Here is a 14,276-nt window from a genome sequence, read left to right as displayed (position 1 = left end):
TTCAACTTTCATGAATTCAAAGAATTAAAAACAGCCATATTGGATTTGTTACTCAGATATTAGTCATTTGCTTTCAGGGGCCAACTTGTGTTCCTGAACGATCCCTTTGGACCCTGGAGCCAAGCTCCTGCATAGCTATGGGGTTTTCACAGGAAGGTTACCAACGACAGGCCTTGCCCATTTTCTCAGGCTGTATTTGCGGATAAAGTAAAGGATGCCCTTGAAACTCCTGTAGTACAGGTACCCGGAGGTAGCTCCAAACACCTGGGTAAGGGTGGGTGCCCTACAGAAAACTAAGTGGCAGATAACCACCCACATGGTGGTCTGTGACAATGGCAGGAGGCACGGTCAGGTAGCTGAGAGGCCCAATTCGGTTTTACCAGACTTCTCCACTGGCAGGGCTGCCCCTCTGCCCCTAGGCTCGATGATATCACAAAGGCCTGGAATTCACACCAAGTTTGGTGCCTCCTCCCTGGGTAAGGAACTGCGCAGAAGGCTACCGCGCAGAAAGCTACCGTGCAGGCGCAGGCGCACGCTCGGGGTGGGGCGGGGCACGCGCCACACAGACCGTTGGTGATTGGACAAAGCGGGTGCCGGGGGTGGGCCTCTCAGGGCCGCTTTTAAAAGACGCATCTGGGCCGCGTGTTCCAGCCTGAGGGGAGAGGTTGACGCCTGAGTAATGGCGGCAGCCGGAGGCAGCCGGCGGACGCGTAGCCTGAGGCTAGGCTTGCCTCTGACCAACACCCGCCTACCGGCGGGGTCAGCCCCAGAGGAAGGCGAGGACAGCCGCAGTGAGTGGGAACTGCGCGAGAATTTGGGAGACCGACGTATGCCGTTGTGTTTTCTTGACCCTGCGAATTTTCCTCGTGATCCCTGAGTAGATTTAAGGGTTTCCCCAGACTGCTGCCCTTTCTTGCCCTCCTCGCGGTAGAGTTAAGGAAAGGATTCGGGAGGGTTCATCATCTATTAAAACTCACAAAGCAATCATGAAATCAGTTAGAAGGGCTTGGCCGCTGGCTGTGTGTGTGTATGTAATAGCCATTAATGGAAAATCAGGTTTGGGGCTTGTTTTGTTTTTCCAGAGTATTTTTAGTATTTTGCTTTCATTTCCCACCAATTTTATCGTGATTTGTAGGTGAGAAAACTTCTGGCAGCAGTGACTGGTTTCAGAGGTCCAGGGTCCCCAGCTTCGCTCAGATGTTGAAAAAGAACTTGCCCGTTCAACCAGCAGTCCAGACAGTAACTATACCAGCAAGATGCTCCCCTGAAAGTGGCAGCCTGCTAAATATGGCATCCAAGGTCACACAAGTGACAGGTATGCTTTCTTCTCATTTGTAGTAGCTCCCCAGGGCTTTAAGATTCTGGAATGGCCAGTATGTTCTTTTGAGCCGCTGGGTTAAATGTTTCCTGGATGTGCTGTATATACATTTCCCTGCGGCTGCTTCACACCTAGAGAGGATCTGAACTTCTGAACTGTAGAACTTCTACCCCAGCTGCTCACATACTACCTTCACTGCTGAAGGCTTCAAGTGTGTTTTGTCCTTTTTGACATGAAGCCTCAGAGGAAGGACTGCAGTTACATGAATTTGTATTCCCCACATCATTTAGCTTCGTGTCAAGTATGAAGTAGGGAGACATATACTTTAAAAATTCGATTGAACTTGAAGTACACTAGTTAAATAATTTGTAGTGCCTGAGTATCGCGGCAGTATAAATAGTGAGTGGGAGCTGTAAACCAGATTTTAGTGCCAACAGTGTTGTTTTCTATTCTAAACCTTAGTGACATCATCTGTAAAGACTTTGCTGTTGCTAAAATTCCATGATTCTTTGGTATCATAATGATGTAATAATGGTATTGCATCTTTGGAAAATACCCTTAGTATAATGAAAGATATGTACAGTAATAGATTGTGCTTGTCGTGTGTGCCAAATTTATTGAATAGAAACTTACAAAAAACACATATGACTAAATTTATTTTGCATTTTCAAGGATTTAGTGCTTTTGCTCTTTTTTTAAACCAAATTGACAATGTAAACATTTACTTGTAGGTAATTTTCCAGAACCATTGCTTTCCAAAAGTCTGTCATCTATTTCAAATCCTGTCCTTCCTCCAAAAAAAATACCTAGGGAATTTATAATGAAATACAGACGTGGAGAAATAAATCCTGTGTCAGCCTTACACCAATTTGCACAAATGCAGCGGGTTCAGCTTGACCTTAAGGAAACTGTCACAACAGGCAAGTACTAGAAAACTTTTTTCCATTAGAAGCGGAACATTTAAGTGGTGTTACCTTTCATTATTGCATGGACTATGAGAATTAGATAAATACTAATTTGACAAGTGTACTTAAACTTTTATGTTTATGCTTTAGGCCTTTTGAGCCTCGAAATAAATACAGTATATAAAGTTTTATAGTCATCAATTTGTAATTCTTGTGTATGGATAGCCAAACTGAAGTCAGTCTCCTGGATTATTTTAAATATTCTTGCACATAAAACATGCTTTTCTAGTGGTGTTAAGTATTTGGACTATAATGATCTTAAGAGCATTCTGTGATTATGATGCCTAAGGAAAAACATGGTTAAATATGGGCTTCGAAATTCAAGGATTTGATGTGAAAAGAGTACTTATGTAGTTCATACTGTCTATAGACTTGTCCGTTACAGTTTCTACCATTCTCCTTAAATTTTGCAACCCTTATCGTGTACCTGTGGAAGGCTACAGGAATGTAGATGCATAAAATATATGAAGCAGCTTCTGATCGCTTCATGTTTTGGCCAATAATTAGGAAGAACTTTAGCAACGTGTAATAAAAGAACTAGTGCTTTTAAGGGATAACTGACAGTTTAAACCTGCCAAGTCAAAAAAAAGTCTTTAGAAATCTTTGTGCATATCTGTACCTGCAAGTAGTTTGATTTCTTTCTTTTTCTCAATACTAAGTTATGCCAGTATGGACCTCAAAGCTAGTATCTTTGAAGAATTTAGAGCTATTGATTTTATTACCACAGTGATACCAACTTTCAGACTGTTGCTTTGAATGAAATTCTAGTAAATTTAACAGTTGACAAAAAATAGGGTCTTAATGTAAAAGATGGGCCTAATCTCTATGGATCTTGTTAATTTTCCTGTATTATCCTCAGGCTACCCCTCAAAAAAGTAAATTATTGATCACTGTAAGGAAGAAAAGGATTTATGAAGGAAAATTTTTACTGCTCTGAGGAAACATTTCTCAGACACATGACCCATTGACTATTAATTATGTTCATTTTATATTCAAAGCATGATATGTAGGCTGGGTAATGAGAACGGGATATCAGTATTATGAACAAATCCTACATGTGATTTAGAATCATATTAAAGTTTGAGCACCCTAGTTAAAAACTGGTTGAAGCCAATACTTATCAACGGATATGTGTAGTATCTGCTACGTAAGAATCAGCTGGGTCATTTGCTAAATACACAGAATGCCCTCTGGCTTAGTGAATCATGAAGGAAAGACTAGGACACTTAGGTTTTGGATGATGGGAGGAAAGCAGTTTACTCAGATGGATGTAGACAAGAATTTCTGATAAAATTTGGCTTTTTTTTTTTTTAATAATTAGGTATGTGAGCAAATAAGATGGTATGGTTTATGTGTGGTGACTCTCTATTTAGTTATCCATAACCAAAGTGTAGAGATTTAGGCTGTTAAAAGTCCATATACCAACAAGCAAAACTTGAATCAGAAAAATCTTTAACCTATAAATTTAGATTATTCCATTTCATTTTTTACCAAAAAAATGTAAAAGTAATTTTAGAAGAATGGACTTTCAGTTTAATTTCTTTTCATTATTGTGTATATTTTAGTTTTCTTTGTGGGTTCTCCCTGTACCACCTCTACATGGGTTTTTCAGAGAAATCTCTTGTGTTCTGGAATGTATAAATGTTAGAGGGATCCAGAGATGAGACAAATTCAACTTTATTTGTCCTGAAGTTTTAAAGAAATGTTACCAGAAGTTTCCTCCTTTTACCTGTCATTGGTTATTCAATAGATTGGATGCCAAGCATTATTTTAGAAACTCACTGTCACCCCATGTATGGCTCTTGCAGTATTCTAAAGCTGACGCTATGGTTCACACTGATTCTGGAGCCTGTCTAGCTACTTGAATCCTCAGAACCTCCAGCTTGGTTTCAATCCCTTTTGGCCCTCAGAAAGGCCAGTGTTTTACACTAAATTTTTTTTTATAATTTTTGTACTAGAATGTTTTCCTATATACAGACAATTCTTTATAAGACTATATTGTGAATTACTGTAGCAGTCATTGTGAATTCTTTTTCAAGGTAATGTGATGGGATCATATTTTGCTTTCTGTGCTGTGGTGGATGGTATTCAATATAAGACTGGACTGGGACAAAATAAAAAGGAGTCTAGATCCAATGCAGCAAAACTAGCTCTTGATGAGCTTTTACAATTGGATGAACCTGAACCAAGAATTTTGGAACAATCAGGTAAATATTCTTGATTAAAAAGTGTTGAAAAAGGTATCCTTTTCCAGAAGGAATTATCTGAAAGATTTATGTTAGTCACTTGGCACCTGCAAGACAAAAGTTACAGGAGTTGAATAATTTCCTTCAGTTTCTCTGTTGATGTACAGAGGAAAAATAACGCTCTTGCATATTTTAGTATCAAAAGATAAAGTTGTGTTGCTAAACTGTCCGATAATTTGTCAGATTATCAGCAAGTTCAGGTTTTGAAATGTGCTTTTTCTGTCATTTTTTAGATTCTTATTAAGCACGTAATCCTGTACATTTACTACTAAGGTTTAAAGGCAATTTTTGTAAAATGTGCCTATGTTAAATTCAGTAAATAGCAGTTACTTGAAAAAATGATGACCAAGGGTACTGTAAATAAATGTTAACAATGTTAACCCCAGAATCCAGTAGCTACCATTGAAATATTTACCCTGGCAGACATGTTATTTGTCCCTTACACCTAAGTTTCAATTAATTGGGGAAATCATAATAACTACTATGTACTATGGCTGTCATTAGGATTAAATAAATAATGCAAATGAAGTCCTTAAGCAGTGTCTAGTGAATAATACAAAATCAAATGATGGCTATTATTAAATATTAATTAAAATTAAGAATATGTTAACAGCCAGGCATGGTGGTATATGCATGTAATCCCAGCACTTGGGAGGCTGAGGCAGGAGGATCACTGTGAGTTCAAGGCCACCCTGAACTGTATAGGCGAGACCCTGTCCCAAAAGACAAAAAAAAAGTTAACATGTACACTGTCACTTTTTACCATTATTCATTTCATGTTAGACTACATTTTGGTTTACAAAATGTAGGCAACATTTTAAAAAATATTCACATAGTTCAGAAATCTTTGGAAGTCATTTATGAGAGGAGCTTAACATGGTTTAGCAATGCCATCTAGGGAAGTCCTATACTATAAGCTGAGCTTGGGAGATTCTGGTTTGAGCTCAGAAGACCAAATGCTGACAGAAATGCAGACAATATAGGCAATTAGGAAGTTTCAGCTGTGAACAAGCGTTCCCTTAGCAGTTGGCCTATAAACCATATGTGTTAACACCCTGGCAGAAAATTTGTCTTCATTTTGTCCATGTTCTGAGTTTTTGCAGGAGACTAAGATTAACCATGGGAGTCTAATTAATCTGGCAGAAAAAATTTCAAAGCAGCCCAATATCCAGGCTGTGGCATCGATATTGGTGGCAGCTTTTATCCAGGTCTATAGTGAAAATTAGGAGCAAAAAAAATTATCTGAAAAGTTTGCAGTTTCATTAGAAAGGAAGTGCCTGCAGAGTTGGGGCAAACCAGAACATGGTTGCTAAAAAGATTAGCATCAAAAAGAAGCAAGTACTTTCTACCAGGACAGTAGGAAAGATGATGTAAATGCATCTCAGCAAGAACCCACCCATCACAAACTGAAAGATGCAAAAGTATAAATAGTTGCTTTGAGAAGAGAGCTTCAAGATGCCCAGCTCATTGACAGCTGTCTAGGAAAGCTTTTTCCAGAGTTCAGCCATCCAGGCACTCAGAGACCACTGTAGCCCTGGTTGCTCAACTATTGCTCCCACTGGTAGCAGGCCTTAACATCTTTGTGATGCTGGCCATATGGGTATACAGGATACAAGTGTGGTGGGTTCAGAGAGGCTTCTGCTTAGATGTTAGAAGGCCTAGGAGGCCAGGCAGTATGCCCCTGAGAGGACAGTATTTGAAGATGTCAGAGTAAAGCTAAAAGTATAGCAGAGAATGCAAGAAGTTAGAAGTGCCGGGAATATGGATAGTCTACTAAGGACAGCTGCAGATTTTGAGCAGAGCAAGCTCGAGAGAGAGGACATGAAGGTGGCAGCCAACAGTGCCACAGGGCTGGGGCCTATGAGGCTTATATCTTGCCATGTCTTACCTGGGTGCTAGACCTGGAATGACAGAATTTAATGTTGACCCTGCTGAGTTTTGGTCTTGCATTGTCCTTTCTATTCTGTTATTCCTCCCTTTTGGAAAGGAGGTGTTTATCCTGTGCCATTTATGTTTTAAGTATTTAACTTTTTTTTGATTTTTATAGGGGCTCACAGGTAAGTATTTCCCTGACTAGACTTTGAATTTGGACCTTTTTAGCGGTACTTGAACTGTTTTTATGCTCTGGTGACTGTTAGAGATGGACTAAGTGGATTTTGCATAATGAGGTAGACATGAGTCTTTTGGGGGCCAAGGCCAGAGAATGTTATGCTTTACATCTAAAATGTACCCCAAAAGCTTCATGTGATTTGAAGATGATTGGATTATAAAGGCGTTATGCTCATTAGTGGATTTATTCATTGCTGATTTCAGTAGATAAATATGCTATTATTAGGTGGGTCTTGGTTGGAAGTATATCACTGGCAGCATGCTTTTAGAGGGTGTATCTCCCTCCCTAGAGCCTCCCTTGACTCTTTACTTCTTGGCTGCTGCTAATTTATCTGCATTTCTTCTGCTCTGCCCTTTTACCATCCTGTTTCTGCTTTGGAGCCTGCTGACTATGGACTGAATCTTCAAAAATCTCGTGAGCCAAAATAAACCTCTCTTCTCAAGTTGTGGGTGCTGGGTATTTAGTTTTAGATTGTGGCGAGAAAGCAACACTGAGCTAAGGAGTGTTTGATGATTTAGAGTTGGCAAAAATGCACAGAAATATAATTTATTGGTTTAGTAAAGTACCACATTTTTGGTATTATAAAGTTTCATGTTTCCTAATGTTTGTTATTGTTTATAGGTCCTCCTCCTATCCCTGCAGAACCTGTTGCTGTACCTGAACCAGCATATGTTTCTAAAGTACATTATGGTAGGAAAATCCTTGAAATATTCATTCGTACATAATTAACCTCATTAAAAGTATAATTAAAATATGCATAAGTATGAAAATATACTCTGACATTTTATCATTCAAACTTTTCACACTTGGAAAGGTAAATTTCCCCCTATGCTTTGCTAAAAAGTAAGGGAAACAAGGAATGGAGAGGAAAAATTAAAGGAAGCAGTTTCTTTTTATAAGAAGCTTCAATTTCATGACCTTTCATAAATTTTAAGTGCTTTTATGAGAATGCTTTGCTTTTGTGGTCGTATTTCCTGGTGCTTCATGGTTATTGGGAATATTCATTTCAGATAATCTATTCATGTTCTTTTAATGGCAGTTGTTAGCTGTCCAAGCCCAAGAAGGGGAAAATATCAGTTTACATTACTAGTTATATGAGGTAGGCCCACTTGCTCCCCTGTGCACCTTAATTGCCTCATTTGTAAAATGACCATTTCAATAAGTCCCTTATTGCAGGGATTAAATGAATTTGTACATGTAAACTACTTATCTCAGTGACTGTCACAGAGCACATGTAACTTTCATATTTTATTACAATCTCACCGCATTCGATATTGTATGGTAGTTACATCCTTTTCCCATTAAGCTATTAATTTTGTGAAATACAGAAAATTATTCTTAATTTCTACGTTGACAGTGTATTAGAAACACTTCAGACTTTAAAGATATGGGTATTTGTAAAATAAAGAAGAGGCATTCTTCCTTTCATTTTCCAGGCCTGCAGGTTAAGATTTGAAAAGTTTGTGCCGATTCAACCTTGGTCTTATCTTTCTGAGAAAAAGAAAAAGGCCCTGTACATTTTCATGCTTACATGGACCTAATGGATCAGACCATGAAAAATAAGCACATTCAAAACACAGAGTCCACCAGTAGTTAGGTATAACTAGATTACCGGAGCCCTACTCATCAATCTCAAGTGGCTCCCCTTATCTAAAAAACAAAAAAACTTTATGGGCATCTTTTGTTGTGTATTCTTGGTTATAAACTGTCTTAGTCCCTTTTCTGAGACACAATACCTGATAACAAAATCTGAGGCTCACAGTTTAGTTCACAGTCAGCTGGCCCCAGGGCAGAACAGCATGGCAGATGGGATAGCAAAAGAATGCTGCTTACTTCATGGCATGAGGAAGCAGAGAGAGAAGAGAGGAGCTGGGGAGGGAGGTGCACCTTTCCACATCCTGCCGCCAGTGACCCACATCTTCCTAATGAGAGCTCACCACCTAACAGCAAGTCAGCTATATGGTCCCCATGATTCAATGACATTCCAAAAGCCCCTGCAAACCATTAAATTATTAACTGGCAATCCTAGTTATTTAGAACTATTTTAATGCTCTTTCATAATTAAGGGTTTTAACAGGGAACATGAAACTGTACAAGGAGTCTAAATGCTTAATAGTTTGCAGTGGTTTTCAGTGGGACAAATACTAAGGGAATGTACTTTGACTGTCACAATGATTGGGGAAATTACTGACATTCGTTGGGATGTTGGTCATCTTGCAGTTTGTGGGACAGTCTATGCAATAGTCTATGCCTTTTGTCTCTTGAGTTTTGAGTATCTTGTCAGACTAAATTCAATAAATATAAATCAGTAGTCCTTTAGCAATAATGTATAATATTTATATATCTTTTTAAATAATCAAAAAAGCTCAATAGCTTGTTTTCTTTTACTTGAATACTTTAAAATTGAATACTTTAAATGCTTATTCATGACATAATTTAAAAATTTGCTTACATATCTATAAATCATTAATTTATTGTAAGTTTTTAATAATAAGACATCTCTGGAAAAGTTACAGTGTTGTTCAAATTCATATTGCTTTTTTGATTTTTCTTCTAGATGGGAGACATACACAGTATTCCAAGATCTCACAGATTGTTAAAGAAACATTTAATCAACTAATTTCTAATCAGTCACAATATCTGAAATGTAGCAATTCATTGGCTGCTTTTATTATTGAAAGAGGTAAGTCCAACTATTTGGGATTTGTTGGTACAAAAATTAGAATCTGAATGATCTGAACTATAACATAGTAATATTTTTGTTAACTATCTTTTCTTCTGTTGACAATGATGTACTGATTTGAAGTGACTCTTTTCTAGCAGATGATAAATGCAAAACATTTTTACTTAATGCAGAAATACATGAAAATTCACAGACAGCAGAAAAATAATAGGGTTTAAGTCTTCTGAAACAGATGAGACTTATGCTGAAATTTTAAGTATTAATAAAGCTTTAGTATATAGAGAAAAGGAAAATGTTTTTGGAGAAAGGAAGGCATAAAAAAAGAGTAGTGTAAAACTATTTTGGGGACATTAAGGAGATGAACTTATTACTAATACACCATAGTGTATTTGCAGGAGCAGTGAAAATATAGTTAGATTGATAAAATGGTAGCAGATTACAATATGCCTTAATAGCCAGTCAAAAATTATGTTTAATAAGATTGATAATAATCTGAAAGATTTCAAACAGGGAAGGCAGTGTGTTATAATTGTTGGAACATGAGCATCAGACAACTCTGCAATTTAAATTACTTGTGCTGTTTACGTACTCAATGTGTCTGTGCTTCAATTTTCTTCTCCATTTTTAAAACTATAGTAGTAAAAATAATAACCCCTATGTCATGGGATTTATAGAATTAAATGCATTAAACTAAAGTAAGTAGCACAGTACTTGGAGAGTTTAGTAAAAATTTAATAAATTATGTCTGTCTTGATTAAGGTAAGTTAATTTTTAAGTAACAGTTGATAGCAAATAATTTTTTAAAAGATTATAGTAGTTGGAACCAAATTAAAGTCACCATTTAGGTGGTTTTGGTGAATTACTTAGAGACTTTAGATGAACATAAACAGAAAGGAAAAAAATTATATTTTAAAAAAATTGATATAAAATGAAGGTGAAAGTGAATGAGATGATAAGAGATAAGTAAAAGTAATAGCATCATTTAAAGTTTGTATTGAGGGCTGGGTATTTAGCTCAGTGGCACAGTGCCTGCCTGGCAAGCGCAAGGTCGTGAGTTTGATTCCCGGTACTGGAAAAAAAAAAACAAAGAAAAAAAATAATAAAAAAATAAAGGTTATATTGAGTAGTATTTGTGTACACATAGAGATTCTAGAAGCTGGTTTGAGGTTAGATGGAAAAGAACATGACTAAGAATAATATACATGGTTTTATAAATTGTGAGCATGAATGTGGCCTGGGATACCCTGAGTAAAGTCATATAAACATTCTTGGAGTAACACAGTCAATACATATTTAAAATATATTATTAGCTCTTATTATCTTCCCTCACCATTTTTAATTGGGTCTGTAAGAAATCATCAAATCTGAATGCCCTTCTGTCTCTCTCTGCTTCACCAGCAGTCTATGTGTTTTCCTGTATTTGTATTCTTCTCTACTGTAACAGTGGAGGGTGGATGTCCCTTTATAGTTTAATTCTTTCACTTAAGTTCCAATTCTATTCTCTCTCACATCCTGATGAATTTATTTTGATTATTTTCTCTTTTTCCTGTATTATTAAATTTAAATATCCCACCGAAGCATTGCAGATCAAATAACAGTTGCGAAAGCTGAGTTCTTGCTATAAGATTTCCCCTTAAAACTCAGTGCTTACATCACTATTTAATTCCAGAATTTACCCTGACACTGTATCATTCTGCATAAAGGGAGGCTTAGACACCTGGTTATTGAGTCAGGTTCAGCCTTCTCAGGACCACATCTCTATCAGAGAGATGAAAGCTGAATCTGTGCTTAGGTGTCCCTGAGTAATATGTATTTGCTATCATTTTTCTAGTAGCCTGTAAAGCCTGGCTTCCCAAACTTCTATCTTAAAAAAAAAAAAACTTCCTTTCAATTCTTAGTACCCTCCAGTGTAAATCCATAGTTGTTATTTACTTGATTTAGTGGCCAAACTTCATCAAGAAATTGTGTACAGGCACTGTGCCCCCTCTTTACTCCAATTTAGTTGTTTATTTCTTCTACTTGGAAATTGCTCTTGTCAACACTACCCAGTAACTGCACGGTATGCAATGCAGTGAGTGGATTTTGTTCTCTATTTATTCAATTTTCCAAAAAAATCAAAGTTTTGCTATACCTTTTTGTATCACACCAGTACTCTCCTAGCTTACCTACTGTTCACCCTACCCCCTCCACAATATTGGCTATGAATTTTAGGACTACAGTGTATTAGTAACTGTAGTCACCATGTTGTATATCAGGGCTCCAGAACTTATAACTGCCAGTTTAATCCCTTTAACCCTCTCTCCAGTTTTCCCACTTTCTAACCACTAGTAACCCCTCTTTTAATCTGTATTTGATTTTATAGATTCTGCATATAAGTAAGGTCATACAATATCTGCATTCTGTGTCTGGCTTATTTCATTTAGCATACCACCATTCATGTTTATCAATGTTGTTGGAAATTGCATGATTTCTTTTTAAAGTCTAAGGAGTATACCATTATATGCATATCTATATGTAATGTGAGATACTCATGAATATATATGTGAGAGTATGTATATAAATTGACATATATACATACATACATGTATAACTACATATATCAGTTTATTTTTTTCTTTTTGTGATACTAGGGATTAAATTCAGGGTCTTCACACTGAGCTACATCCTCAAGCCTTACTTTATTTTTTATTTTGAGATAGTCTCACTATATCATTAAGTTACACAGGCTGAGTACAAACTGGTGATCCTCTTGCCTCAGCCTTTTGAGTGTGGTTTTGATTGACATTTCTCTGATAATGAATGATGATGAACACCTTTTCACCAATACCCTATTTGTTTCTACTTGTAAAATATCTTTTTATGCCCTTTGCCCATTTTTAATCTTTTTAAACTATTAAGTTGTGGGATATTAAACTTACTAAATAAAGGATTTGCAGATGAATTTCTCCCATTCCATTGGTTACTTTTTCATTTTGTTGTTATTTTCCTTCGCTATGAAGAAAGAACTGATACTGAACTGTAACTCTTTAAGTGTTTTTTGCTCCCATACCTACAGTAGCTTTCCCACAGCACTTGATTGAAATCCACAAACTCCTAGTCAGGATATGTAATTTTCCTTCTTTAACCTCATCTAAAACCAACTCTTTCATTCCACTTAACTGGGGCGGCTGTACTGGTTTCTCTGTTTACTCTGCTTATGCTGCTTCTTTTGGCTGGGATGTGCTTTCCTTTACTTTTGGTGTTGCTGACTCTTCCTGTTGCATCTTAAATTCTTCATGCTTCCCATTCCTCACGTTGTAATTTAATTTCAGCTTATTAGGCAAAAAATTCTGGAACTGATACACATAAATTAACCTGTTTTCATTCTCCATATTACATAGGGGTTTTTTTTCAAAGCACTTATCAAAATGTAGGGTTTGTTTAGTCTTTTTTGCTGTTTTTTGTTGTTTATTTTTGTTTTTTGAGATAGGGTCTCCCTATATAGCCCTGGCTGGCCTCAAACTCATGGCAGTCCTCCTGCCTCACCCTCCTGAGTGCTGGAATTGCAGGCGAGAATCACCACATTGGCTGTTTAGTCTTTTTTTCTGTCTCTCCTGCTAGAAGATTCATAAGGGCATGTCTTATTGAAATCTGTCAGAAGGTCAGATAAATCTAAAAGTGTAAGAAATAGTTATGTATTTAAAAACTAAGGATATATGCTGATTCTGTTGATTGTATTAAAAATTTAGATAAAGCGCCAGTGTATAAGATAGCTTGCCTTTTTAATTGGGATACTACTTTTAAAATTTTGGTTCTTGAAATAATTTATTTGAAATTGTGGAATTGTTTTGATCAAGACATGTCACCCAATTAAAAATGATGGGATAGTGGGATTAAAACATAAGAAAGAGAGTTATAACAACTTGCTACTGCTTACATTTTTTTTTTTTCCAGCTGGACATCATGAAGTTGTAGCTGTGGGCACAGGTGAATACAATTGCAGCCAGTGCATTAAGCCAAATGGAAGAGTGCTACATGACACTCATGGTGTTATTACAGCGAGAAGGTCCCTCCTTAGGTAGGGTAACAAGTGTATTTAATGTCACCAATTAGTAATGCTTCCAATCCAAAGTAACCACATATAAATGGTTTTATTTACAAATGGAATTATACAATTTCTTAAACCAAGGATGTCACAGTCTTTTGTTTATCCAGTTCATCCAATTATTTCATGTTACCTTTGGAAACATTGTAGTAACTGCAGTGTCTACTGTGTGAATAGTAATGCCTTCCACTAACTGCTTGTAAATTACGTTCTAAAAGGCCTACAGTTTTGTTCAAGATGCAGATAACATCTTTTTTTAGTGGTTAAAGTTATTGGAAAGAATAGCTTTAGATTTATACCAGGTAAGCTTTATCATATTTCACTTCTGAATTAGATATAGTTATCCAAGGACAGCATTAGAAACACTCAAGTTTCCATATGTGATGCCCATGGGTATGGTTTATCATATAGCAGAGGGTCAATAAGATATTGTTTAGTCTGACAGGTATCAAAGAGAAGAAAAAGGGCTGAAGTAAGCATGCCTCGTCAGTTTCTGTAAGCTCATCAGTGACTCTGCCTTCTGCAAGAGGAACTAACAGCAATTAGGAGAAAAATAGGAATGTTACTCTTTGGCAGTCCCTCCATATGAAAATATAAACTGTGGGAAGTAAATGTTACCTACTACAATATCCACTTGCTTTTGGTTCTGTTAAGCCATTGAGCTTTCTTTTTATCATCCTTATTATGGAAATTTTCAAATGCAAATTGGAATTGGATAATAAATTTCATCATCCGGCTTCAATAGTTATCAGCATTCTGCTCTTTTTGTTTAATCTCTGTATTGCCACTTTTTGTTGTTAATGTTCTCTTTGTTGGAGTATTTAAAAACAAGTTTTGACATTTTATCTGAAAAGTGTGAGTGTGTGTCTC

At 36.7% G+C, this 14,276-nt stretch overlaps 1 protein-coding gene across 3 annotated transcripts in view; it reads left to right on the top strand.

Moving 5' to 3' along the window:
* The first annotated feature begins 484 nt into the window (after positions 1–484).
* Adad1 (adenosine deaminase domain containing 1 (testis-specific)) overlaps positions 485–14,276 on the top strand; it is a 29,435-nt gene continuing 15,643 nt past the window's right edge. Inside the window, exons 1-7 of one of the 3 annotated variants that reach the window (XM_005386771.2) lie at positions 485–791; positions 1,136–1,315; positions 2,050–2,238; positions 4,323–4,490; positions 7,261–7,329; positions 9,197–9,322; positions 13,256–13,379. In XM_005386771.2, coding sequence (XP_005386828.1) covers positions 680–791; positions 1,136–1,315; positions 2,050–2,238; positions 4,323–4,490; positions 7,261–7,329; positions 9,197–9,322; positions 13,256–13,379 — 968 coding nt within the window. In that variant the 5' untranslated portion in view covers positions 485–679. Of the gene's footprint in view, positions 828–1,135; positions 1,316–2,049; positions 2,239–4,322; positions 4,491–7,260; positions 7,330–9,196; positions 9,323–13,255; positions 13,380–14,276 lie in introns of all 3 variants that reach the window. The other 2 variants (XM_005386772.2, XM_005386773.2) reach the window with 2 other exon arrangements.

The sequence above is a fragment of the Chinchilla lanigera genome, unplaced genomic scaffold, assembly GCF_000276665.1.
Source record: "Chinchilla lanigera isolate Chin_1 unplaced genomic scaffold, ChiLan1.0 scaffold00027, whole genome shotgun sequence".
Classification (NCBI taxonomy): Eukaryota; Metazoa; Chordata; class Mammalia; order Rodentia; family Chinchillidae; genus Chinchilla; species Chinchilla lanigera.
Note: the sequence above shows the minus strand (reverse complement) of the source record. Positions and strands in the feature narration are given on the sequence as shown.